This window comes from Chlorocebus sabaeus, chromosome 9 (assembly GCF_047675955.1).
Source record: "Chlorocebus sabaeus isolate Y175 chromosome 9, mChlSab1.0.hap1, whole genome shotgun sequence".
NCBI lineage: Eukaryota > Metazoa > Chordata > Mammalia > Primates > Cercopithecidae > Chlorocebus > Chlorocebus sabaeus.
Window position 1 is genome coordinate 122,310,721 of NC_132912.1, and position 27,876 is coordinate 122,338,596.

The following is a 27,876-nucleotide window of genomic DNA, read 5'->3' on the forward strand; positions in this document are numbered from 1 at the left end:
CATGGCAGCTTCAAACTCCTGGGCTCAAATGAGCCTCCCATCTCAGCCTCCTGAGCAGCTGGGACTACAGGCATAAGCCACTGCACCTGGCTTATTTTTTGTTTTTGTGGAGATGGGGGTCTTACTGTATTGTTCCAGCAGGTCTCAAACTCCTGGACTCAAGAAGTCCTCCAGTTTTGGCCTTCCGAAGTGCTGGGGTTACAGGCATGAGCCATGGTGGCAAGCCCTCATCAGTTATTTTTCTATGATTCTGTCTCACTGTCCCCTCCTTACAAGGAAAGTAATTTTGAAACAACCAATCCAGTCTTGGTTCTTTGTTTCTGCTTTCTTCAGCCCTTCTCTGTCTATAAAATCAACCTCTTCTGCTCAGCTCATGGGAGCACTTATTCTAATTTAACGGAGGTGTTGCCCAATTCTAGAATCACAAATAAAATTAAGATCTTTAACAACAAAAGTTAAAAAATGAGAATCAGCAACAACAACAACAGAAAAGATCTTTAAATGTGTTGTAATTTTCTCCTTTGACAGGTTACAAGTGCAATTGAATAAACCAGGTTCGGTCTTTACTTCCCAAATGAGGGTCAAGATGTAAGACAGCAAGTACCAACTTCTACCATAAAAAAGATCCGAATCCAAGAAAATGTGATTTTTCTTTAAAGCTGTTCACTGCAACGAAAGTTTCTTTTTAGTCTAGGAGACTAAAAGCCATCAGCTGACACAATCTTTTTTTCTTGAAGTTTCCAAAGGAAGGCAGGTGAGTTTGCACTAACTTCCATTTTCTCCGTGGCTTCCTTCTGGTGTCAGATGAGCGTCCCCGCGCTCCTCCCGGACAGCCCTCATGGTCCCCGGCTATCATATATGGGGGGGTTGGGGGGTGGGGGTGGGGGTGGGCGAGATGGCTTTGTACAGGAAAGAGGGGCGGCAGGCACGGGGAGCACGGGCTCCAGCCCCGGGAACACTCAGTCGGCGCAAAGGAGAGGGAGAGAGCGAGTGTGAAAGCCGAAACCCTCCCGGGGCCACGGAGTAAGCCCCCAGTACAGCTCCTCCGGCGCCCCACCCGCAGGCGGACCCCGAAGACCCGCCCGCGCCCGCCCCCGGCGACTCCGGCCCGGTCACGCGCACGAGACGGCGGGGGGAGGGGCGGGAGAAGGTGGGGGAGGGGCGAGCGGGCCGAGGCCCCGCCCCGGCCCCTCAGCCCCGCCCGCCGCGATTATAGCCGATGACTCAGGGCGGAGCTCCGCGTCCAACCCCGGGCCGCGGCCAACTTCTCTGGACTGGACCAGAAGTTTCTAGCCGGCCAGTTGCTACCTCCCTTTATCGCCTCCTTCCCCTCTGGCACCGAGGAGGCTATTTCCAGACACTTCCACCCCTCTCTGGCCACGTCACCCCCGCCTTTAATTCATAAAGGTGCCCGGCGCCGGCTTCCCGGACACGTCGGCGGCGGAGAGGGGCCCACGGCGGCGGCCCGGCCAGAGACTCGGCGCCCGGAGCCCGCGCCCCACACCCGCGCCCCGGCGGGCAGACCCCGACCCAGCATGAGCGCCGTCACCCACTCGCCCATGATGCAGGTGGCGTCCGGCAACGGTGACCGCGACCCCCTGCCCCCCGGCTGGGAGATCAAGATCGACCCGCAGACCGGCTGGCCCTTCTTCGTGGACCACAACAGCCGCACCACGACGTGGAACGACCCGCGCGTGCCCTCCGAGGGCCCCAAGGTGAGCTGGGCCCGCGGCCCGCCCTGGTCGGCGGCGCCACCTCGACGGCAGGCGGCGGGGAGTGGGTTGGGCGGGGGAGACGCCAGGCGGCGGGGCCCGGCGGTCGGCGAAGGCCCCTTGCGGGCGGACACCGGCTCCGCGCCCCGCCACACACTCCCGGTGCTACCGGACGAGTCCCCGCTCCGGACCCGCCCTTTACAGGAGTCGAGGCGAAAGGAGGCCCCGCGATCCGGTGGCCCGGGAAGCGACCCCACAGTGGGTCCGGTGCTGTCCACGGCTCGACTCGGGGCGGAGGGCCGCGTGTCCAGCGCTGGCCTCGCGCTCCCGGGCTCGGAGGGGGCGGCCGGCCTGGTCAGCTCCGGAGGCTCCGGCCCGCCGCGGCCCCTGCTGCCGGCTCGGCCTCCGGTCCCGGGACCCGCGGCGCACCCTGCTGACCGCGGACTCGAGGAGGACACTCGCAAGCTTGGATGGTGGTTTTTGGGGGGAATTTTACCGCTCAAGTTCTCCAACTTGGTTGAGGGGTATCTTGTTTGCTGTCCCATCTTAGGCACCCAATGACTCAGGAGGCTGGTGTCAAAACATTCATATATATGTGCGCGCGTGTGTGTGTGTGTGTGTATTTTAAATTAAAATGGTATTATTGTTAGAAAGTGCTTTCAATACGAATGTATCCTAGTATGACTTGTAAAATATAAAAGAGGGTGCACTTCTCCCCAGAAGTCTAAACTAGAGATCTGAGACTTACAGTTGGCCATTGCCTTACCACATTGCCTCACACTGGAGAGAAAGAGAATGATACGTGTATATTTATAATGGCATTCGCTTCCTGCCTTGTTATGGCATTAAAATACTTAGAATTTGTTACCAGTACACAAATAACTGAGTAATGATACTCTTGGGAATACAGCAGAAATATGTCTCATTTACATATATGCAACGATATTCCTAATCCCCAAGAGCATGAAATTTGAAAATGTAAATTTGGAATGAGTCTGTTAATTTTCAAAAATCATAGTTATACTATTCGTTCAATTTTATATAAATTTGAGCTTTCAAAATAAAAAGTTTTTAAAAATAAATATGTTATACTTAAAGCGTAATTGTTACTGCCGTCTGGGCAAGATAAAAGCAGCAAAGAGCTGGTAAATTATTTTGAAGATTTAAAAACTCACCAAATTAAAAATACTTTGTAACCCATTATTTTAGAAGAAAGACCTGTATTATTTCCCTTCATTTTAATGCACTTCTTGTTTTAACAATATTGATAAAACTCCGGTGCCCAACAGTGAGACACTGTACAGGCAGCAGTTTACATTTACGAGAGATTACTTGTATATTTATTCTTGAAAATTAATACAAGAGGCTGTAATTAGCTGGGGTGGGCACAGTTGCATATACCTTTTTGTGTGTCTGTTCAGCCCATTTTTGGGTGAAACTGACACTCATTTCAAACCACCTTTCTTAGGAGTCTGCGTGGATGTACCTGATCTTTAGTGTGGTTTGCAACTATTATTTTGAGGCCTTCTTCCTGTGGACATAGGGACAGTGGTATCTGCTGGCAGCCTTTGTTGTGAGAGAAGATCAAGTTTGAACATAGACATTCCCAGCACTTTGTTCTCAGCGTGAAACTTACCCAGCAAGTTGAGATATTCCTGTACCCACCTGGTGCATGGGTTAGGCTGTGGTTTCATAAACCTTATTAAAAGAAAAAAAGCAGGTTTAGCTGCCATTATTCTTCTCAATAAATAAAAAGTAAGAACTATTACATCAGAAGTCTGATGCTGGAAAGGTTTCTTTGAAAATTTCATAGTCAAAATTTTTAAGTTGAAAGGTCCGTGAAGATCTCTTAGTTAGAAGATCTCTTATTTTCTGAAAAACCCAGAGAATTCAGGTGTGACTTTGAAGGTCATCCAGCTAGTACCAATTACAGGGAGAGAACTAATGTCAGGAAAGTCCTAGTAAGAGGTAGTGTGTCTGTTAGAAGTTGGAAGTGAATGTTTTGTGAAACTGAAGCATGCAGGCTAGAATACCTGATTGTCTTTGTGCCCTCCTGGCCACCAAGTTACTGGGTCACTGACCTCTGTGCTGTGGTTGCTTGGATTTTGATGATGGGACGTGATCAACTCAAGAAGAGAGTTCTCTTTACCAAGTGAAAGACTTGAGACTTGTCAGCATGGCCCCAAAACTTAAGGAGAAAACTAACATTCAGCCCATTAGCTGTTTGTGCTTCATTGCTTTCAACCCTGTGCTTAGACGCACACAGTATCTGGTTGCACTTGTGTGAATGACACCTTGCTGGAGACTAAATGTAGTGGAGAATCCTAGAATATCATTTTGTATTTGGAATGGGCTTCTCAATGCATAATGAGAAAAGGGCCCTTGCATAAAACAAAGGGTGGCTTTGGAGGAGCTGAGCTGAGGCCCGTGTGAGCATCATCATCTTCAAGAGGAAATGCTGTCAATCAGTAAAAAGCTGTTCACTGAGCATGAGGAGCTCCAGAGACGACCTCTCTTCTGGGGGAGGACTCAGCTTCACGATGTTTAAAATTTAACCACGTTAGTAAGAAAATGGAAAGAAAAGACTAGACCTTTGTATTTAGTCCTCTACTGCCGTCTTGCAGTTGATCCTCTGCCTTCTCCTGAAGTGGTTAGGACAACTCCCTGTTTTCACAGAAGGGCAGAGCGAAAGCAAGTGTCTTCTGTCATTGCTGAAGCAGGATGGCTGCTGGCAAAGATGTTGTGCTTCATCCAGTCCCATTCTAAGCAGCTGGGCCTCCCCACCTGCAGTCTCCCTGGAGTTTGATTTTCTACACACTTGGGCTTCCCACTAATTTGGCAAGTTCATACCAGTACGGGCCCCTTTTTGGCAGAGGTTGGCATTCAGTGCTGGTGCAGCCACTCCTCCAGGCTCCTCCCTGAATAAACAGAACAGAAGCTGGATATTCTGGAGTGCTGTTCCCGCCAGGCCTCCTTGGGATGAGAGGGAGACTTTTCTCCCTCATGGAGCGGGGCCGCTCTAGCTCTGTGGATCTTGTGGGTTACCAGCCTGGCAGTCTCCAGGGACTGTTAAGAACACAGATTGAGGCTGTGTCTCATCACCTCCCTGCCCCCAACCCCATGTTCAAATCTGAATTGCTCAGTGTAGGACCCAGAAAACTATTCAGTCCAAAAAACTTTTTTGGTGGTTCTGGTTCTGCTGCACTGGCAGTGGGAGCCACGGATGGCCAGTGATCCCATTTGGGGGAGGACAAGCTGCAGCTTAGTGCTTCCTGAATATCTAACCTGCAGAGCATTTTCCCGAGCCTCCATTTTCCTTCTTGGGGAAACTCCCTGGGTACCCGGGCTTCTGGAGGTGTGAATATGGGGGCGACATGGGAAGAGAGCAGAGACAGCACGGTGCAAAGTGTGGCAGGGTGGCTGGCAGTGCAAGAGTGGGGAGGTGGTCCAGAGACCCTCCCAGACCCCAGGAAGAAGCAAGCCAGAGCCTTTTCTTTCTGTCTTGCCCACCTGGCAGAATCTCACCATAATCATCTAACAGATTATACTCAGGCACTATGAGAGGGAGGTAGAAATATCCTTTCAGATAACACTGGAAATGTTTCAAGTTATGATTGAAATAGAGAGACCCATTATTCTGCTTAAAGTTCAGCAGAGCCTCCTGAATTTTCTTAAAGATGAGATCATTTTACTCTTTCCAGATCGATTGCAAGCTGTTATGCCTCTTAGCAGAGGCAGAGCACAATCAGGAAGTGAGTGGCCATTCTCTCCTTTGTATTTCCAGCAAGTTGCAGTTATGTCTGAGCAAGTTCCTGTGCAACTGCATGGAAGTGATTTGTTGGGGGGCGAATGAAGAGCATGGCCAGTGCCTTGGAGCCCAGCTCATCCAGGACTTTCATTTTCCCCTCTAAAGAACAGCCTGTGTTGTTCACATGAGAACCAACTGCACCTCCGAGAACATCATTTGTCCCGTTTTGTAGGGTAGATTTGCCCTTTATGAGGGTGGAGCCTGCACACAGTACCTGCGGCAGCTTTGACGTTAGCCAGGGCTGGGAAGGCTTAACTGTTGGATGCTATCAGGGCTGCTTGTGAGTCAGAAAGCTTCATACCACCCATGAGGCTTGCTTAGTCCTGTCCTCGTTTCTGGAATGACACACAGTCATCTTATATAAACCACTCCACATGTTTATTACTTTCTATTGACATTTAAAAATGATGTTCTGATGTTTATCATCCAAAGTAGAAAACCATTCATCATCCAGACCTACTCTTTCTCCTTTAAGTTTTGCTGTTTTAATATTGCTCTTAAATGTTTGAGAGAGCTTACATAAGAAACTGAAGACAAAGGCCTTGCTTATTAGGATCTTTGAGATCCTCTGGCACTGACGAACACGAGTGAGCCCCATGTCACACTTGACGGTGTTCTTCTCCAGCCCCTCCCAGGCTCCCTTTTGTTGTGAATCAGGTACACACCCCTGATCTGCTTCTGCCTCAGAGCATAGACTCAGCTGGCCTCCTTGGTTTTTTTTGTTGTTTTTTATTTTTGTTTTTTCTGAGACAGAGTCATACTCTGTCTCCCAGGCTGGAGTGCAGTGGTGCAATCTTGGCTCATTGCAACCTCCTCTTCCTGGGTTCAAGTGATTCTCCTGCCTCAGCCTCCCAAGTAGCTGGGATTAGAGGTGAGCGCCACCATGCCCATCAGCCGGCCTTCTGAGGCAGGCTTCAGAGCCCCTCGTTTTGCAGGTGCAGGATTCATCTGTATGCATCATGTGGCACATGTGATACCATATGAGATATCTGGTGTTACTAAGTTGTCACGTATTTTGATGAATATATCTTTGGGACCTTGGCTGCTTTTTAGGAAGCCAGGCAGCTTACAAAAGCTTAGGAAGAGCTTGGGGAGAGAGGAATGAATGTAGTATTTTTCTGTCTGTCAACACACTTATATATATGTGCCAGATATGAGTGGATGCTTTTGGTAGCCTTATCTCTAAATCCTCACCAGCTCTCTGAAGGAGAAACTATGAAGCGTCTTACTTATGGAACAGCAGACTTAGAGAGGCAGTATGCCTGGCCTGTGATAAACAGAAAGACTTCTGTGGCTTTACCCCCAACCTGGGTTCCTGAAGGGGTGAAAGACAGACTTGCCTTTAGCGGGCCTGGCTGCTTTATACTCCCTAGGCACAGCTTGAGGTGATAAACAGCCTTGAGTCCATCTTTGTACAGTTAATCAGGAATGTTGGCCTGTTTCTTGAACCTGGGTCTGGATTTAGGAGATGGGCCCGACTCTTTACTCACTCCTTCACCCCATCTGAAATTCACTGGGTGCCCACAGTGTGCGAGTCACAGTGTTAAATGCCATATAGGGGACAAGTCTGCCCACTTTGAGGCTGTTCTCCACAAAACATGTCCTGCCTCTCCCTGGTCCGAAGCAGGCTGGCTCTCCTCTGGACCCCATATTATTTTAATTTGAATATTTTTTCCTAAGCTCTGCACTTTCCTGCTTTGCCTTGGGGTCACACCCCGTTAAGAGTTCTGGGGCAGAGTCTGTGTGTTTCATCTCTGCCTCTTGATGCCTGGCAGGGTCCACAGGCTCAGAAAAGATCGCAAGAGTGATTGCGGAGAAGGGTAGAACACGGGCCTGCCCAGAGCGCGAAGGCAGTTACAGAATAGCTGCTCGGAAAGGGTGCAGGTGTGTCCTGGGAAGCCTCCCATTGGTTCCTAAGAACTGCACAGTTGTCCTGGGCTCCTAAAGGTCCCCAGAGGCCTGCTTCTTTTCGTCACTTTGTGAGTGGCCTTCTCTGCACAGAGGACTTCAGTATTGATTCCCTAAGTTCATCCTTACAGGTCTGGAGAAGATCTTTTTTGTTTCTCCCAATGACACAGCATCTTCCAGCAGGGCTGGAGAGGCTGGTAGCTGGCAGCAGCCAGACCCCGCTTCTATAGCTGCGCAGAGAGCAGCCCCTGGCACTGTGAAAGGAGTCTCTTAAAATTTTCTTTTCCTGTGGCTGGCAGTAAGATCAGACACAGCATACGTGAAGCTTCTTATTCACTGTCAATTCAGAAAAGCCTAGAATCGCAGAGTGCCGGCTCTGTGCGTCAGGAGCCTGTAAACAGCTCAGCCATCCAAGAGCTCCCAGCACAGGGCTATGCCCCAGTGAACTGGGGAGACTTTCTATGGAAAATTCCTTAGCATTCAGTTGGAGAACAAACGTTTCCTGTTTTAAAGTATCTTCCTCAGTGTTTATTAAAGTAGAATTATATATTTTTTTCAGTTATTTAAAAAAATTCTTCCTTGACATTGAATGAATGAATAAATGAATGGATCGTTTAAAAATCCACACAGTGGGAGAATGGGAAGGCGCCTCTATGTGCAAAAGAAAAGCCAGCCGCTTCGCTGGCCCACCCTTTCAGGGTCAGTTCAGACCCCCAGCATCCCAGCAGGGTTCGCACTCCTTCCTGGGTTGGATGGGGTCTTCGCCAGTTCTGACAGTGCTCCATGCCGGGTGTCCCTGCCTTCTTAGGGCTGTGGTGACTCAGAATTAAGCTGAGTGCTCTCACTCTCGTGTGCCCTGCCTGGCTGGCCCGATGACTCAGCATGGAGTGCTGGCTCCCTGACCCAGAGTACACTTGAACTGAATGTTCCAGGGCTGAGCCTCAGCCCAGTGTGGCTGGGTGAAATGGAAGCCTTTCTCTCCTGCTGCATTTTACCCCGGGAAGGTGAAGCTTTGGAGACGTTAGTGACGCATGGATATTGTCACAGTGTACAGCTGTGACAGGAGTAGCAGAAAGGTTAGCATCTACCTGGCCTTACCATCAGACAAACCTGAGTTCTAGAGATCTTAGGCAAAGCATTACCCTCCCTGAGCCTCAGTCTCCCCTTCTGTGAAGTGGGCATAGCAATGCTCCTGTCAGCAGGGTTGGGAGAATCAAGGAAGATGGTGCATGGGAGGTGAACTTCCCAAAACCTGAACTGATGCATGCGTGGAACCCCCGGAAACATTTGCAGCCTGCTCTGTGGAGTGGAAGTGTGTTTGTGGATAGATGTGTGACCTCTCCACACAGCAGACTGACCTGGCTGGCTGTGGGCCTTTCAGCTCTCAGGCCAGGGGTCTTGTTTCTTAGAAGCAAGGCCTCCTCTTACCCCTTTGTACGGAGTGCAGCTGACTCACCCCACTAGTGTCCAGGTGGCCCTCGGAGCCCTCCCTGGGGCTTCCCGTGCCCCTTGTGAGTGGAGGATGTAGAGGAACAGTAACAGATGAAGCTGTGGGGCCTTCCGGAGCCTTGACCCGGCTGCCAACCCCTGCCCCATGTGTCTGTAGATGCATCTCCCCATCCTCTGCCCGAGACAGGCTGGGGCCTTGTTTCCTGCACAGTGCTGTGTAGAGCGCTGGCTTTACTCCGCCCCAGCTCCTCAAGGGGAGGGTCTCCCTCAGCCGTGTCTGTGCAGCCCCAAAATACCAGGCGGGAGCTAGGAGCGCAGCCTGTGAGGGGAGACATCAGCCCACCTTACTGAGGGGCCGATTACCTGCACAGGTGGTCTAGACCCAGCTCTCGGGTATAAATGTCACCACAGATGGAAGGAAGGAGGAGTTTTCCAAGTGCCACCACCCTCTTCTGGTGGGTCTGGCTGCTATGGGCCAAATGCTTGAGAAGCCACTGCAGGTGGGAGCAGAGCCCCCCCTGGGACTCAAGAGTCTCACCGTCCATCAGAGAGGGTCCCCTTGCCTGCACGGCAGCTGATGAACTGAGGATGTTTTTCTTTTGGAGATTGTATTTTGTACAGAATACACGTCTGCTGGTGTCCTGTACGCTGAGACCTAACAGACACTTGTAGGTCTTGTCTGGAGGATGGACTTGCCAGGTGGCTGACCGTTACGTTTAGCATGGAAATGTAGCAGATGAGAGAGGTCCTCTCCTTGGCTCTGTCTAAATTCAGGGTTTGCTTCCTGAGATGGAAATTTCAGGTACTTTCCATCTGTGATTTGTGACTTTGGATTGATTAAAGCAGGTGGCTCTGCTCTTTTGCTTTTCTTTTTTTTCCCCTAAAGAAGAAGTAGGTAGTTTCTCACATGCCCTGAAGCTAACTTTTGTGTGACCTTGGGCCGCATTCCAGTTCCTACCTCTGCCACATGGAACCCGTGAGGCAGGCGGCAGGGCTGGGGCTGCGGGGAGCCTGGATGCTGACTCGAGTGCCCCCAGCAGGGGAAATACCAGCAGCTGTGGATGCCTGGCCTGGGGATGACTGACGTGTGCCCTGGTGAGGGGCCATTGAGGATGTTGAGGAGATGCCAGCAGATGTTCTGCTCCCAGGCGGACCCTTCTGTGCCCCAGCCTGGCCTGGCTTTTCTCCCTAGGCCTCAGGGAGGTGTGTCAAGGAGCCACAGTCAGTGCACCTGGGTGCCCTGCTCAGCCAGGAGTTTGTCTGCAGAGCAGGCCTCTTCCCCAGACCAGCAGCCCGGCCTCTTGGAGAGGCAGGTAGTTTAGGGCTCGGGTCCCTAGAGTTGTCTTTGGCTGTGTGCTTCCAGGTTGTGAAACTTTAGGTATAGTCTTCAGCAGAGAAAGTGACATCCTTGCTAATTAGTCCTCTTAAGACTCTCAGATAAAGGGGCTTCTAGTTCTGACCGTCTTACTACCAACTTGGTGAGATGGACTGAAAAATTAGGCTTTGTTGAACTGGGTGTGGTGGCTCACACCTGTAATCCCAGCACTTTGGGAGGCCGAGGCAGGCAGATCACTTGAGCCCAGGAGTTCAGAGCAGCCTGGGCCCCATAGCGAGACCTTGTCTCTAAAATAAATAAATAAATATATTTTTAAAAAAAGAATTAGGCTTTTTAAACAGTAAGCCCAACCAGCTAGTGCTGAAGAAAAGCTGAGTCCATCAATAACTATTTGTGGAATAAAGAAACACAATTGTGGCTGGGCACGGTGGCTCACGCCTGTAATCCCAGCACTTTGGGAGGCTGAGGCGGGAAGATCACTTGAGATCAGGAGTTCGAGACCATCCCGGCCAACATGGTGAAACCCCATCTCTACTAAAAATACAAAATGAGCTGGGTGTGGTGGCCCATGCCTGTAATCTCAGCTACTCAGGAGGCTGAGGCAGGAGAATCGTTTGAACCTGGGAGGCAGAGGTTGTGGTGAGCTGAGATCATGCCATTGCACTCTAGTCTGGGCAACAAGAGCGAATCTTCGTCTCAAAAACAAAAATTAGCTGGGCATGGTGGCATATGCCTGTAATCCCAGCTACTGGGGAGGCTGAGGCATGAGAATTGCTTGAACTCGGGAGGCGGAAGTTGCAGTGAGCTGAGATCGTGCCATTGCACTCCAGCCTGGGCGGCAGAACGAGACTCAGTCTCCAAAAAAAAAAAGAAAAAGAAACCCAATTGTTTAGGGCACAGAGCAGCTCAGAGTTTACAAAGACTTGTACCTTATTTCACTTAACTCTTGCAAAAACCCCTGGGAAATGTGGGGATCTTTACAGCTGGGGAAACAGTCTTAGTAGCAAGGAGTCCTGTCCATGGTCACACAGTTGGTAAGCGTCAAGGAGGGACTGGAACCCAGGGTGGCACCTTGAAGACCCAGGCTCATGCTGGTTCATTCCTGTTTATTTGGACACAGCTGCAAAGAGAAGCAATGTTGGTTTCATCTTTGAAATCACGTAGGAACAGTCATCTGTTTATCTCAGGATAAAATGTATATGTATTTTAGTAACAGGCGTATTAGATAAAGCCTCCAGTAGCCTGTGACTTGTGATCATTTATAGCGTATGTGGTTGGCACAGACCTCTTGTCTTACCAGGAGTCTCTGGACAAAGCCTAACTCCTCAGGTGTGCTGTAAGTGGAATGTGGACTTAGTTTATTATTCAGAATTTTCCCCAAGTCTGTTATGTGCCCAAAACAGTGCTGGGGGAGTGGGAGAGACCCTATATTACAATCCAGTGGGGACTGAAGGGATTTTGACTTTGGCTGTAGGGATGTGAATGGCTGTTTATTGTTTATTTCAGTATCAAATGGGCAGTAATACTTAATTCATTCATGCATCCCATCATAGCAAGCAGAGAACTTTGGTGCTAAAGCTCGACTCCAGTTGCGCTTTGTTTTTTGTTTTGATCGTTGTTTGTTTTAGTTCAGAGCCTCACTCTCTTGCCCGGGCTGGAGTGCAATGGCATGATCTGTGGAATAAGCACGATCTCGGCTCACTGCAACCTCTGCCTCGTGGGTTCAAGCAATTCTCCTGCCTCATCCTCCCAAGTACCTGGGATTACAGGCGCCCACCACCCTGTCTGGCTACTTTTTTTTTTTTTTTTTTTGAATTTTAGTAGAGACAGGGTTTCACCATGTCGACCAAACTGGTCTCAAACTCCTGACCTCAAAACTGGTCTCGAACTCCTGACCTCAGGTGATCCTCCCACCTCGGCCTCCCAAAGTCCTGGGATTACAGGCGTGAGCTACCACACCCAGCTCCAGTTACACTTTGGAAGAAAGTGTTTTGTTTGTTTCCTGCCTGACTGAGGCGAGCCAGGCCACTTAATTTTGATCCAGGCCTTACCCATATGGGGAGTTCCAGGATTCCTGTGTTCTTCCATCTTTTTTCTTTGTTTTAGAAGTTTTGAAGTGTTCACCTGACCCAAGTGAAGGCTCTTCTGGCCTGAAAACCCAGTTAATACAATCTGTGTCCTACTTAATACTCCAGACCTGCCAAGTCAGAAGTGCTACGAGATAGCCCTAAGAGTTGCCTTTGTTACTGTTTCTCCTAATTCAGACCAGAGTGATGGAAGCTGTGGTTTGTAGATGTGGAACCCACTTTTTAAAGAGCACTGTACTATGGAGCCAAGATTGGGGCTCACAGAAGGTGCCCATTTTCAGGGTTCAGTGGCCACTCAGTGTACAGGGAGTCAGTTGTGGGTGGGTCACGGTGGATTCTCCTCCACGGCTCTTTCGTGAACCTGCACGTGCCCGGCGTGCGCCTGGCTAGGCAGACACCTTGCAGGTGCCCAGGGGCTGTCGTTCCTACCCCGCTTTTAGGGCACAGGGTTGGGTGTTAGCCACTTCCTTCTTTTGTTTTTTGGTTTTTTGTTTTTGTTTTTTTTTTGAGACAGAGTCTCACTCTGCTGCCCAGGCTGGAGTGCAGTGGTGCAGTCTTGGCTCATTGCAACTTCTCACCCCCAGGTTCAAAAGATTCTCGCGCATCAGCCTCCTGAGCAGCTGGGATTACAGGCAGGCGCCACCATGGCCAGCTAATTTTTGTATTTTTAGTAGAGACGGGGTTTTTGCCATTTTGGACAGGCTGATCTCAAACTCCTGGACTGGATCTGACCTCAGGTGATCCACCCACCTTGGCCTCCCAAAGTCCTGGGATTACAGACATGAACAACCGTACCTGGGCGGGCCCTCCTCTTCATCTGGGACATGAAACTTTGGGGTGCTCTGAGTGCCGGCAATTCTGACATGATTTGAGTGTAGTTAGGAGTAGTCGTTTTTAGATTTTTGTGACATTAACTTTTCCTTGTTTGGGGGCTTTTTGTATAGCTGTTGAGAGCTTGAAGGGACTTTGGAAATCAGGCCACGCAGAGTATCAGAGCTGAAAGGAACTTTCGATCATCGTTTTTCTCAGTGCGGACCTTCAGGCTTCCTCACACACCTGCGGAATCAGACCTACTTGGATTGGCTTAGAGTCTGTAATTTTTGCATTTCCTGGGTGCTTCGATACCCCAAGCGCTGGAGAGCCACTGCTTTCTAGAACATTTTTGGGCCTCCCCTTCATTTTGCAGCTGAGAAAACTAAGGTTCACAGAGGGCATGTGAGCCGCTTCCGTAACACATGTATTTAGGGGCAGAGCCAGCGTTAGGACCAAGTGCAGCCTCTTCCCAGGTCTCCTGCTGTTCCCTCGGTGCCCATGTTTCTTCTAAAAACCAGTAGTGCAGTTTAGACCTGCTCTTAAGCAAATGAGCCCAACAGCTCACCAAGGCTCAGAACCTGACCTCAGGCTTTCTCTAATCATAATATCTTGTGTATAATAGGGCACATTTTGGCTCATCTGGGGTCATTTTTTCCTGCTCTCTATCTTGGCCATGTCATGGAGTTGTTTGGTGCCCTGAGACTTGCCTCAGATTTTTAATGCAATGCACAAACAAGGGGGCAGAATTAACCAATTCATTTTATAAATTAATATAGTGAGATAAGCAGTGAGAGTCAGGACTGAGCCCCTGGGCTCTTCTTTCCTAATTGGATTTTGTATAATATGTATTCCTGATGTCTTTAGCCAGAGATAAGGATAATGAGCTCTGAGCTGCAGGCGGGCCCTGACGAGGTGGCCATGAGGATCAGCAGTCATCTGCTTGGTCACTGTGGTTGCATCCCAGTCCCTGTCCCGTGATCACACAGAGCTGTCCCCCCAACTCTGAGGAGGCAGATTCCGAGCTCCCGCTTGCATCAGGAAGGGGCACGTAGTGAGCCTTATCTGAGAGATGCTGGTGTAACCAAGAACCATTATCTGGATGTGCTTGAACTTGAAAACACTTAGTAGATTGAAGAGACATGTTTTAGTGAGATTCTAAGAGAATTGTAAATATTACACATTTTTTTCTTTTGATTCTTCTATTTACAAAATATCTCTCTTTGCTAGATTGTGTTGAAAACACTGTAGAAGAGAGAAAGGTCAATTTAACTCTTCCAGGCGGTGTTTGTTGTTTTTCGTTTTCGTTTTTGTTTTTGTTTTTGTTTGGCAGAGTTTCGCTCTTGTAGCCCAGGCTGGAGTGCAGTGGCATGATCTCAGCTCACTGCAACCTCCGCCTCCCGGGTTCAAGCGATTCTCCTGCCTCAGTCTCCCGAGTAACTGGGATTACAGGCACCCGCCACCCCACCCAGCTAATTTTTTTTTTTTTTTTGAGATGGAGGCTCCCTCTGTCGCCCAGGCTGGAGTGCAGTGGCGTGATTTCGGCTCACTGCAAGCTCTGCCTCCTGGGTTCACGCCTTTCTCCTGCCTCAGCCTAGACTACAGGCGCCTGCCACCACGCCCAGCTAATTTTTTTTTTTTGTATTTTTAGTAAAGACGGGGTTTCACCGTGTTAGCCAGGATGGTCTCAATCTCCTGACCTCGTGATCCACCCGCCTCGACCTCCCAAAGTGCTGGGATTACAGGCGTGAGCCACCGCACCCAGCCTAACTTTTGTATTTTTTTTTTTTTCAGTGAAGATAGGGTTTCACCATGTTGGCCAGGCTAATCTCGAACTCCTGACCTCAGGTGATCCCCCCGCCTCAGCCTCCCAAAGTGCTGAGATGACAGGTGTGAGCCACCATGCCTGGCCCAGGCAGTGTTTTTTCCTTAGTAAAAACGGAAGCATTTGCTGTTGTGACCCTAATGATGGTGGATGGGAGCATTAGAAATGTGGATCAGCATTCCCGGCACAGACCTCATTACGGGTGGGAGTTTCATTTTTGGTTGAAATTATTCATTCACGTAGAAGTGTTTAATTGCCTATTTTGTGAAATTCATGTGTTTTTTATTTAAAGCAAGGGGTTTTTTTTTGTTTTTTTTTTTTGACAAAACCCCACCAGAGTGGAAGGGAGCCTGGAATGTCTTTTAGATGCAGTGCTCACAAGGAGACACATGGTTTTTTATTAAATGGCATAAATGGGTCATTAATTCACCTGGACCCAGGAGTACAGACCTCAGGACTATTGGATAAGCAGCCAGGCCACCCTTGCCTGTCCTGACCTTCTCTTCTTTCCAGCTGTGCCAGCAGGCTTGGCCTGTTCAGTGGACCTCATATGCAGTGGAGGTCCCCTTCCCCCCATGTGCCCCTCATCTTTCTGGATGCCCTTTCCCCTCAAGGCCCTCTGCCCTGCTTTGCGCTCACCTCCTCACTCTCCTCCCTGACGTCTCTCCTCACTTGCCAGCATGTCCTGGCTTCTTTCCAGTCCCTCTGTCTTGCTGAGGCATCTCCTGCGATGGTTGGAACATTCAGAAGGGTGGACCTCAGCCCCCACCTCCAGCCTGGCCCCTGGGCCTCCAGCCTCATCTCCCTCAGCTTAGCACTGACCCCCAAGCCTGTCCCTTGCCACTGCTTCCCACTGCTCTTCTGACACCACTGCCCCTGCCTGCAGTGACCACGTTCCTTCCCCGTGGACTAAGCCATGTCTCTGGCAAGGTTGAATATTGGCTTCCAGCAAGCAGTCTCTGCTGTCGGCGTCTTGTGTGCAGACAGAGTTGTTTTTCCTTCCTCCTCTCTCTCCTGTCTTCTTCCCCTTCTCTTTCAATGGAGGTGCCAGATGTGCTCAGCAAGATGCACGAGGTGCTCAGCTCGTGGCTGACTGGCTCAGGGCCTTCTGGATCCAGGGGCTTCCTCCAGGAGGAGCTGCATCTCCTCAAGGGAGTCTTGGGTCTGGAAGACCCTGGAAGGGTCTGGCTACAAGGGGTTGGGATCAGCAGCTCTCCCAGTTAAAACCAGAGAGTGTGGGTGGGATGTGGCGGAGTGGGCAGTGTGGGGGTTTGATGGAGTTTTACATAGCTGTACACGCATTTACCACCACCCAGAAAAAGAGAATATTCCCATCACCTTGGAAAGCTCTTTCGAGACCCTTCCCAGCCATTATCATCTCCTCCAGAGGTGACCACCATTCTGGTTTCTAGCACATTGATTCACTTTGTACTTCACTTTTACTTTTTCTTTTTTTTTTTTCCTTTTTGAGACAAAGTCTTGCTCTGTTGCCCAGGCTGGAGTGCAGTGGCACGATCTCAACTCACCGCAACCTCTGCCTCTGGGGTTCAAGCGATTCTCCTGCCTCAGCCTCCTGAATAGCGGGGACTACAGGCGCCCACCACCATGCCCAGCTAATCTTTGTATTTTTAGTAGAGATGGGGTTTCGCCATGTTGGTTAGGTTGGTCTCAAACTCCTGATGTCAGGTGATCTGCCTGCCTTGGCCAAGGTGCTGGGATTACAGGCTTAAGCCACCGCGCCTGGCCTTATCCTTCACTTTTGATTTCTTTGACACTTTGGAGTCTGAAGAGCATAATTTTGCGCCTATTTAGGGAGAAACTCATATTTATTGCCAGTCTTCCGGGCATTCCTTTTGATGTGCCCTTATAAAACCTCACAACATTTCCCAGGCAGGTGTTGGCTAGCTCCATTTTTTAGAAAAGGAAGTGAAGGCTTACAGAGGTAAGAGAATTACCCAAGCTCATAGAACTGTTAGGAATAGAGGTACGAATCACACTTAGACCCCACCTAGGGCAGCGTCTACCCTGGAAGAGCCCATGCCTTTCCCCAGCCCTTAGGGCCTCCGTGCTTTCCAAGTCATTCTGCTGCTTGTTTGCGTCCTGCCTCCTTAGCCCATCTTCTAAGCGCCTGTTGGCAGGGAGTGTGCCGTGCTGGTTTGATAACCCCATAGGACTACTCAGCAGGTGGCAGGATGTTCGCCCAGGAGCAGGAGGCGGATGAGGGTTTGCTCACTGCTGGGCCCTGCCGTGTGGAGTGTGCAGATGGTTGAGGCTTTTGCGCATGGCTGGGAAGAAACAATGAGCCCCTGGGCAGCCAGCAGAAATGACAGTGCAGGACCAATGCAGGCCCTGATTTCGGCTGGGAGGAGGAGGACCTCAGTGAGTGGACACAATGCCCACAGGCATGTTATGACTCAACGCTGAGTAGCAGAGGGTTTCTTCAGCGCCTCTTGCTGGCTCCCTGTCAGGGCCGTCTCGCGGCAGGAATTCAGCTCTGAATGTGAGGCCTGGACCTGCTCCTGCTCTTGGGTGACCTGAGAGTTAAGCAGGCTAATGTAATGCCGCCGCCCTGAGCACGTGGCTGTTCTAATCTGAGAATGCCTGTCTGCCCATGTCCCCAAGGACACAGTGACACCCATGCCTTTCCTGTGTGCTGGAGGCCCTCCAAGGGCAGGGTCTCAGTAGGAGGGAGGCAGTTGATGGGCCTGAAAGGGCTAAACCAGGGTCAGCCACCTGGTGCCCACGCCTGCACACAAATAGAAACATCACAGAATTAATGGTCTGTTCACTCAAAGTGCAGAGCAGCCCTCAGTATCTGTCCTTAACTTTTGATTGATTTTGTAGCAGTAGAGATTGTCCCCTAAAAGCTCATAGATTCTTAGCCTTTGGCATTTGTTTGCTGTGCAGAGAGCTGCCGCTGTCAGGAAAGATCACTCCCCTTCTTAAGAGTTGCCCTACACAGATATACGCAAGTGACACGTATCAGTAGCTCCCCTCCTGGGAAAGGACCCTCAGCGCTCGGGGACTGTTAGGACTTCTGTTGCACAGCCCCAGCTTGCTGAGAGATGGCACTGCCCAGTGAGTGACTGGCCAGCCTTGTTGTCTGAAATAAGATCTTTCCTGCGGTACATCTGGAACTTGGCCTTCGCAAGGGTCTGAAAATAGCCAGGCCACTGAAGGGAGAACTTCAAGAGAAGGCATAAGAGAAGGACTCCAACTGCTCCTTGCCCAAGCAGGCTCTGTTGTGTTGAAGAAAAAGTTCTTCAGTGATACTTGTTAAAGCACAGTCATGAAGATTTATTCAGGGCCATCAAGATAGGCACAGGGACCACGCAGTGGGGTCTTGCAGTCGGGGGGAGAGACTGGGTGCAACTTCACGTACAGCACAGGCGCGTGGGAACTGATAGTCAGGGAGCAGTGTGGGGGTCAGTGGGTGGAACATTAGAAGAGGAAGCATCAGGGCTAAGGGCGTTTCTGGCTACGCTGACCAAACAGGATTCTTGCTGAAGACAGGCCAGAGTGATTAGACAGCACCTGGGGATGATGGAGGCTGAGGAAGCTGATCAGATAGTGAGGCTGGGGAGGGGGCTTCTGGCTAAACTGTCTTAGCAGTGTCTTTTGCTAAAACTTGACTTTACAAGGAAGTGCACAGATGGGCCTAGGAGAAGCTTCAGAAGCCTAAGGTTTGGCCAAGCAGAGAATCTTTGTCAGTTGGCATCATTAGGCGGCACAGTTAACCCTGCGTGCTCCTCTCCCCCTGCGCTGCCTCTGCGTCCCTGTCCTTCCCCGTCCTGCAGATTGTTCTAACAGTACTCCTGAGGAGGCAGCCCTTACTCCCCAGCCCACTTCTCTGTAAAGATTCCCAAACTGTGTCCTGTGTTTGGGCCCAGCACAAGCTCTGTGTTGCTGGGAAACGCGAGGGCCTTTTTAGAAACAGAGATGCTTGCTGTAATGTAGAGGTTGGTGCTGACCACTGCTCCTGGAGCTTACCTTCCGATCCAGGTCTCTGAAAATGCGGGCGTGGGCGGCTCTCCTACACCCACTGCTGCCCTCGTTCACCCAGAAAAGAAACCTGTCTTACCAGTTTGGGGAATTGGAACCTTTCCTGTGCTTAACAGATACTTTTGGCTTTCTCCTGACGCCCCTAGTTCGTAAACTGTTGGCCAGACAGCAGGCTCTATAGGGGTAGAGGGTTTGGAGGGTGCAGGGGCTGGGAGCTGGCTGACGCTGTGAGGCCCAAGTCACTCAGGAAGATCACAGTGCCAAGTGCCACACTGTTTTCTCCGCCAGGAGGGTTCACTTCCCGGTTTCTAACGAGCCTGTGTTTCTCCACTTTTTATTTCAGGAGACTCCATCCTCTGCCAATGGCCCTTCCCGGGAGGGCTCTAGACTGCCGCCTGCTAGGGAAGGCCACCCTGTGTATCCCCAGCTCCGACCAGGCTACATTCCCATTCCCGTGCTCCATGAAGGCGCTGAGAACCGGCAGGCGCACCCTTTCCATGCCTATCCCCAGCCTGGGATGCAGCGATTCCGAACTGAGGCGGCACCAGCGGCTCCTCAGAGGTCCCAGTCACCTCTGCGGGGTATGCCAGAAACCACTCAGCCAGATAAACAGTGTGGACAGGTGGCAGCAGTGGCGGCAGCCCAGCCCCCAGCCTCTCACGGACCTGAGGTAAGGAGAGGCCAGGCTCACGGGCCTGCTGGGGAGTGAGCCGCTGTGCTTCCCAGGCCGGGCCCAGTCCCCGAGGACACTGCCCTGGGCCAGGCACCTGTTCACATGCAGGGCATCTAGGCCTGGCCTGCAGCATGAGAGGTCACCCAGCAAAGACAGGGTGATAGCCCCATGTCATCCCCCAGCATCTCATAGGGCTGTTCTTCAGTGGGGCAGGGCAGGAATCACATGGCTTCTTTTTGTAGTTAAGGAACAGCTCGGAAGGGCACACTACAGCCTGCCTGCTCCAGATGCACGCAGGTGGAGGGAGCAGAGCTGGGACTGGAAGCCTGACCTGCCTTCTGGCTCCTAATTTCCGTGCTCCTCATTCACACTGGGCTTTCTATTCAGAAACACAGAGATAGCTGTGTACTGTTTTGTTCAGTTCAATGCTTATGGATCAATCTTAACCACTTGTGGAGCTATATTGATAGGAAAATGAGACCCAATGCCTGTCCTCACTGTGCACCACAGTTTAAAAAGAAATAAGGAGTCAGCAAGGCAGCTGCTTTAAGACGGCATTTTAATCCTGAAGCCAAACATCTCAGGGATATGTCAATGGATTCTGTGCATTAATAGCTAAAAAATATTTAACCTGGTTCTCAGCTGAGATCTGAGGCATTCCTAGTAGGATTCCTGAGCAGTAAACCCTCTCATTTTCCTGTCTGTAGATCATCCCGTTGTGTGTGTCAGCGTTGTTCCTGGGCACAAACTCCCATGTCCTGTCTGCACCCAGAGTCACACTTGCCTCTCAGCTCCCTCTGAATCTGTTCAGCTTCACACCTGCTTGAGAGTGAAAAGTTACAGTTAATGTGGAATAGCAGAGGCTTTTTTCTTTTCTTAAAGAGCTAGTACCTGGCTGAGGCAGGTGGATTACTTGAGGCCAGGAATTTGAGACTAGCCCGGCCAACATGGTGAAACCTCGTCTCTACAAAATATGCAAAAATTAGCCAGGTGGGGTAGCACATTCCTGTAATCCCAGCTACTCAGGAGGCTGAGGCAGAGAATTGCTTGAACCCAGGAGGCAGAGGTTGCAGTGAGCTGAGATTGCACCATTGCACGCCAGCCTCGGTGATACAGTGAGACTGTCTCAGAAAAACAAAAACAACAACAACAAAAAAAGAAGTAATACCTATATTTATAATGGTTTTGCTGCAAGAAATCAAAGTGACACGTAAATCTGAGACATCTTCGCAAGTTTAAGCTAACAAGGCACTTAGAAAGGGAAATGCTCTCAATTTCGGGGTGAATAGAAGGTGGCCCAGCAGGGAAAGGGACTTGAGCTGCCTTGGGCCACACGGGATGCTTGCAGCTCCCAGTTGCTCAGCCAAGTAAGTTCTCTGTAGATTGGCAGAGAAAGGGTAATGGGGACAATACATCCCCTGTATGAGCGCTTCCTGTGTGCTGGCCTGGGGCTGAGGCACTTGCCCAGGTGACTCATGTCATCTTCAGAGCAGCCCGGTGAGGGAGGGGGTACTCTTCCTATATTTTGTTTTTTTGTTTGTTTGTTTTTGTTTTGAGACGGAGTCTCGCTCTGTCGCCCAGGCTGGAGTGCAGTGGCACGATTTCGACTCACTGCAAATTCCGTCTCCCGGGTTCAGCCATTCTCCTGCCTCAGCCTCCCAAGTAGCTGGGACGACAGACGTGCACCACCACCCCCGGCTCATTTTTTGTATTTTTAGTAGAGATGGGGTTTCACCGTGTTAGCCAGGATGGTCTTTATCTCCTGACCTTGTGATCCACCCACCTCGGCCTCTCAAAGTGCTGGGATTACAGGCGTGAGCCACTGCGCCCGGCCCACTCTTCCTATATTTTGAATGAAGCTTAGAAAATGATTGAATTACTAGGAATTTGAACATAGGCCCCTTGACTCCAAAGCCTTCGGTCTTTGTTGTGTGTGTGTGGTTTTTTTTTGAAATGGAGTCTCTCTGTCACCCAGACTGGAGTGCAGTGGTGTGATCTCAGCTCACTGCAAGCTCCGCCTCCCAGGCATACGCCATTCTCCTGCCTCAGCCTCCGGAGTAGCTGGGACTACAGGCACCCGCCACCTCGCCCGGCTAGGTTTTTTTTGTATTTTTTAGTAGAGACGGGGTTTCACCGTGTTATCCAGGATGGTCTCGATCTCCTGACCTCGTGATCCACCAGTCTTGGCCTCCCAAAGTGCTGAGATTACAGGCTTGAGCCACCGCGCCTGGCCAAAGCTCCCAGTCTTAACCCCACATTTTGAAAATTGAAAATTACAGATAAGAGGTCTTAGGAGGTGCACAGCAGAAGGCATGGTCAGGATGCCACGGCAGGGGGTTCATTCGTGGGGTCATGCCCTCTACCCTGTGTCTCTTGCAGCGGTCCCAGTCTCCAGCTGCCTCCGACTGCTCATCCTCATCCTCATCGGCTAGCCTGCCTTCCTCCGGCAGGAGCAGCCTGGGCAGTCACCAGCTCCCACGGGGGTACATCTCCATTCCGGTGATACACGAGCAGAACGTTACCCGGCCAGCAGCCCAGCCCTCCTTCCACCAAGCCCAGAAGACGCACTACCCAGCGCAGCAGGGGGAGTACCAGACCCACCAGCCTGTATACCACAAGATCCAGGGGGATGACTGGGAGCCCCGGCCCCTGCGGGCGGCTTCCCCATTCAGGTCACCTGTCCAGAGTGCATCGAGCCGGGAGGGCTCACCAGCCAGGAGCAGCACGCCACTCCACTCCCCCTCGCCCATCCGTGTGCACACCGTGGTCGACAGGCCTCAGGTACGGGAAGTTAGTCGTCAGCAGACTGGTTATGGTGGTATGTCTCCAGGGCTGCAGGAGCTCTGTGGGGTGCCCTGGGTTCCCCCTTTATCCCTGCCTATTTAACATGTGTGTACCTGGAGGGAAGTGAGATTTGAGAAACTGCTAGGTATTAACAGAAATTCAGGACAATTGCTCAGGCCCTCCGCACTCTGCAGCTTATGCTGGGCTGATCGTTGTGCATTGCAGCTGACTTAGGGCAGAAGAAACAGCTTGGAAGAACTTACATACCTGGGACCAGGTTCCTTAGTGCCCACCACACCCTTTCAGGGCTCTTCACACCCCCATCCACACTGCAGCCACAGCCTCATCTTGGGCGTAGGCAGCGTGTCACCTTCCGCTCAGTTACCCACTCCACTCTGCAGGCCCATGCTGCTCATTCCCAGCCCTGTGCCTTTGCCCATGCTGAACCCGCTCCCTGAAATGCCTGCACAGTACAGGTTCTCTCCGTCCTCCGAGGGATGAGCCAGTTTTGTCTCCTCCATGAAGCCTACTCATCCTTCTCATCTCATGACGCCTCATATGAGTCCCTTAATGAGAGACTCCCAACTTGTATGAGTTCAACATGTGATTATTCTGGGTATTTCAGAAGTGTTCATTTTCTCTCTTCAGCTGAGGGCTGAGCCTGACCACAGGGCCCATGTCTTAACCCCTCCTCCCTGTGTCATCAGGCACCATGTGGTCTGGCCGAGGTACCAGCCAGCTATGGCGGGTTGGAAGCCGTGCTGGCCTGGGGAAGGTTGTAGGCAGGGGTCTGGTTATCTTCCAGTGGAGACACGAGGTGCCGGTTCCTGGAAGAGGATGTCATTTAGTGTGAGCAGCTTGCAGCCTAGCACAGAACAGTCAGCAGCCCTGGGCCCCCTGTGGCTGCAACTCCAGCAGCTGAATGCTACAGTTTTTAAAGAGGAAAGCCCCTTGTGAACAAACATGGGTTATTCTTTTATTACAAATGCTCACACTGGCCAGGGCGCTGGAACAGAGCACCCTCCTCTTAAAAATTTTTTTTATTTGGAAATAATTTCAACCTGATAGAAGAGTTGTGTGAATCATACAGAGTCCCACATACACTTCATCCAGTTCACTGTTTGTCAACATGTCTGCATTCGTCTTGTCATTTCTTCTCTCTCTCATATTAGTGATGTGTTTTAACTGTTTGAAAAGTATTTGTAGACGTAATGTCCCTTTTCCCCTGAATAGCAAATATTTTCCTAAGAGGAAGACATTCTCATTCATAACCGTGGCAGACTTACAAGATTCAGGAAATTTAACATTCTTACAACATTATTATCCAGTGCACAGCCCATTTTCTAATCTTTTTTATAGCAGTTTGTCCCCACTTCCAGGATGTCTTCCAGGATTGAAACAAGGATCATGAGCACTGCGTTTAGACGCAACTTCTCTTTAGTCTTCCCTCAGTCTGGGACAGTTCCTCGGCCTTTCTTGACTTTCACGGCCTTGATGTTTTTGAAGAGCACAGGCCGTGGAACACCCTCTCTAAAGTGTTTCTAAAGTCACTTCTTACACAGCCGTCTTGTTGTTAGAACCTGGGAGGGGTGCGTGGTTGGGTTGTGAGTGGTAAGGGCCAAAGCTGAGGATGTCTGGATTGGTGAAAGAGATTTGATGGAAAAGGAGGTTGCTGGGGTGTAGACAGCTACGTCTCACACCAGATCCATACTCGGATTCAGCAATCCTAGGAGGGGCCCATTTGTAGAGAGAGGGATATTTTATCTAAATGATTCCCATGTATTTCTCATAATCAGTGAAACACTATCTCATCCTGTTTTTACCCCCATTAACCATGTTTGTGGTAACCTCCCTTTTGGAGCTGATGCAAAGTTCCCTTTCGGGAGGCTTTCCAGGATTTCACCTCACTGAACATTATAGTGGAATTGAGTGTTGTAAACTGGGAATAGTTTAGAAATAATATAGTCTAGTTATTTCCCAGTTGATGAAATTAGGGTGAGATTTTAAAAAAGGTTTTAGATATTCACTTACATGAATAAGAGCCAAGATAAGGCCAAGCGCAGTGGCTCACACCTGTAATCCTAGCACTTTGGGAGGCCGAGGTGGGTGCATCACTTAAGGTCAGGAGTTCAAGACCAGCCTGGCCAACATGATGAAACCCCATCTCTACTAAAAATACCAAAAAAAAGGCCGGGCATGGTGGCGGGCGCCTGTAATCCCAGCTACTTGGGAGGCTGGGGTGGGAGGATTGCTTGAACCCAGGAGGCAGAGGTTGCAGTGAACTGAGATCACACCACTGCACACTTCAGCCTGGGTGACAGAGTGAGGCTCTACCTCAAAAAAAAAAAAAAACCAAAAAGAGTCAATGTATTTTTGTTTTGAGCATAGCTCATTTAAAAATATATGGTTTACTAGGCATGGTGGCTCACACCTATAATCCTAGCACTTTGGGAGGCTGAGGTGGGCAGATTGCTTGAGCTCAGAAATTCAAGACCAGCCTAGGCAGCATGGCGAAACCCTGCCTCTACAAAAAAAATACAAAAGTTAGCCAGGCATGATGGTATGTGCCTGTAGTTCCAACTAATCATGAAGCTAAGGTGAGAGGATCACCTGAGGCCAGAAGGTTGAGGCTGCAGTGAGCTGTGATAACCCCACTGCACTCTAGCCTGGGCAACAGAGTGAGACCCCGTCCCCCCCAAAACTCTATATGTCTGTATGACTGTAGTTTACAGTCACAGGAAAACCTGTGCAGCCAGAGGCTAGCACAGAGGTGCTGTGTCATTGCTGAATGTTAGGCTACAGCACAGCTATCCGGAAGCAAAATTGTTCTAGAGTTAACTATTTAGAGCATCTTGGCTAATTCTAAAAAAATTCATTGGTCTGGGCAGAAACTACTAGGCTGTCATGGTTTTAAAAAAAGAAGATCATATCTTTCCTAAAACAGGAGACGAGAAGATCACACCGTGAGCAGACTGTCTGCACAGCGTAAGGAAGGAGGACCAGAGGCAGCGACTCCAAGGCTGCATCACCTGAGAGCTGGAGTCACTCAGGAGTCTGCTCTAAGTCAGCCTAGTTCAGCAGTCAGCATGAGTTTTTGCTATGTCTTTCCCTTCCCTCCCTCCCTCCCTCCCTTCTTTCCTTCTTTCCTCCCTCCTTCCTTCCCTCTCTCCCTCCCTCCCTTCCTCCCTCCTCCCTTCCTCCCTCCCTCCCTCCCTCCCTCTTTTGAGACAGGATCTCGCTCTATCACTCAGACTGGAGTGCAATGACATAATCATGGCTCACTACAGCCTTGGATTCCTGGGCTCAAGTGGTTCTTCCACCTCAGCCTTCTGAGTAGCTGGGACTACAGGTGCAAGCTCCCACACCTGGCTAATTTTTAAAGATTTTGTGTAGGGTTAGGTTTCTTTTCATTGTCGTAAGAATACCATCTACAGAGAAATTCAGTGAGAGGTAACAGACAAATAGCCCGGGGTGATCAATGGAAGCCTGACTAATAGTTTAGTTACATACATGATTAATACCATGTTTTTATTTTGTAACAGCCATTGATTGACTTTGAAAATCTTTTATACTATTAAACTTTTTTTAAAAGCCATTTTTCAGTTTTCTTTCTAATCTGTGCTAGCTACAATTTCTGTGATTTCAGTCAGTTATTAAAAATATCTTTTTGTGTCCTTTTTTCTTTTTCAGCAGCCCATGACCCATCGAGAATCTGCACCTGTTCCCCAGCCTGAAAACAAACCAGAAAGTAAGCCAGGCCCAGTTGGACCAGAACTCCCTCCTGGACACGTCCCAATTCAAGTGATCCGCAAAGAGGCGGATTCTAAACCTGTTTCCCAGAAGCCCCCACCTCCCTCTGAGAAGGTAGAGGTAAAAGTTCCCCCTGCTTCAGTTCCTTGTCCTTCTCCCAGTCCTGGCCCTTCTGCTGTCCCCTCTTCCCCCAAGAATGTGGCTGCAGAAGAGAGGGCAGCCCCCAGCACTGCCCCTGTAGAAGCTACACCTCCAAAACCAGGAGAAGCCGAGGCTCCCCCAAAACATCCAGGAGTGCTGAAAGTGGAAGCCATCCTGGAGAAGGTGCAGGGGCTGGAGCAGGCTGTAGACAACTTTGAAGGCAAGAAGACTGACAAAAAGTACCTGATGATCGAAGAGTATTTGACCAAAGAGCTGCTGGCCCTGGATTCAGTGGACCCCGAGGGACGAGCCGATGTGCGTCAGGCCAGGAGAGACGGTGTCAGGAAGGTTCAGACCATCTTGGAAAAACTTGAACAGAAAGCCATTGATGTCCCAGGTCAAGTCCAGGTCTATGAACTCCAGCCCAGCAACCTTGAGGCCGATCAGCCACTGCAGGCAATCATGGAGATGGGTGCCGTGGCAGCAGACAAGGGCAAGAAAAATGCTGGAAATGGGGAAGATCCCCACACAGAAACCCAGCAGCCAGAAGCCACAGCAGCAGCAACTTCAAACCCCAGCAGCACGACAGACACCCCTGGTAACCCAACAGCACCGTAGCTTCTGCCCCGTGAAAATCAGACTCAGAACCGATGTGTGCTTTAGGGAATTTTAAGTTGCATGCATTTCAGAGACTTTAAGTCAGTTGGTTTTTATTATTAGCTGCTTGGTATGCAGTAACTTCGGTAGAGGCAAAACACTAATAAAAGGGCTGAAAAGGAAAATGAGGCTTTTCTTCTATATCCTTACTCTGTACAAATAAAGAAGTTGCTTGTTGTTTCAGAAGTTGAACCCCGTTGCTTGTTATTCTGGAGCCCTGTCTACTTGGGCACCCTCCACCTGTTAGCTGTGGTTGTGCACTGTCTTCTGTAGCTCTGGACTGAAGGGGTAGATGGGGAGTCAATTACCCATCACGTAAATATGAAACACATTTATCAGAAATGTTGCCATTTTAATGAGATGATTTTCTTCATCTCATATTTAAAATACCTAACTTTAGAGAGAGTAAAATGTGCCAGAGGCCATAGGAATATCTGTATGTTGGATGATTTTAATGCTACATTTAAAAAAAGAAAATAAAGTAATATAACTGAAAATGGGTTTTGTGGTTTCTAAACCTTTGAAAGCAGTGGCAACATGGAGATTGTCTGTCCCTGGTTTCAGTCAGAATAAATGACAGGTGCATTTAACAAGCCTGCTTTGGGTTTTGTGATGTCTCCAATAGCCTGGCTCATGAGAAAATTGTCTTGGTCACCTCTCAGTCTCAGATTGCAACAGGAACCTGGGAAGACTCAGGGCTGTGAACTCAGGTAATGGGAATATGCCTGCTGCATCCCTTCAGACCGACGCAGCCAACAGCCAAGGTGCCACTTAAGTAGCATGTCTGCCCACCTGGCCTCAGGCCTCACCAAGAGGCTGAGACTATCCAAAAATGCCCAGAGGGCCTGGTGCAATGGCTCACACCTGTTACCCCAGCAATTTGGGAGGTGAAGGCAGGAGGATTCCTTGAGGCCAGGAGTTTGAGACCGGCCTG

The 27,876-nt window shown here is 50.1% G+C and overlaps 1 protein-coding gene across 2 annotated transcripts; it reads left to right on the top strand.

The window, feature by feature from the left end:
- Window positions 1-1,228: 1,228 nt before the first annotated feature.
- On the top strand, window positions 1,229-27,439 carry BAG3 (BAG cochaperone 3). 2 transcript variants are annotated; one of them, XM_007964256.3, is made up of 4 exons: window positions 1,229-1,715; window positions 19,281-19,607; window positions 21,990-22,391; window positions 26,088-27,439. In XM_007964256.3, the coding sequence occupies exons 1-4, from the start codon at window positions 1,536-1,538 to the stop codon at window positions 26,901-26,903; spliced, it is 1,725 nt and encodes a 574-aa protein (XP_007962447.2). In that variant the 5' UTR covers window positions 1,229-1,535; the 3' UTR covers window positions 26,904-27,439. The 2 variants fall into 2 exon arrangements, with proteins under 2 accessions (XP_007962447.2, XP_007962446.2); XM_007964255.3 differs by having other exon boundaries at window positions 1,230-1,715; window positions 26,085-27,439.
- Window positions 27,440-27,876: the final 437 nt, after the last annotated feature.

What these genes read in the sequence shown, in the direction of transcription:
- BAG3 (XM_007964255.3), top strand. Translation starts at nt 1,536, where the DNA reads ATGAGCGCCGTCACCCACTCGCCCATGATGCAGGTGGCGTCCGGCAAC. An exon ending in CAGCCTCTCACGGACCTGAG is followed by an intron (nt 19,608 to 21,989) that starts GTAAGGAGAGGC and finishes TGTCTCTTGCAG; the next exon opens with CGGTCCCAGTCTCCAGCTGC. An exon ending in CCGTGGTCGACAGGCCTCAG is followed by an intron (nt 22,392 to 26,084) that starts GTACGGGAAGTT and finishes TTTCTTTTTCAG; the next exon opens with CAGCCCATGACCCATCGAGA.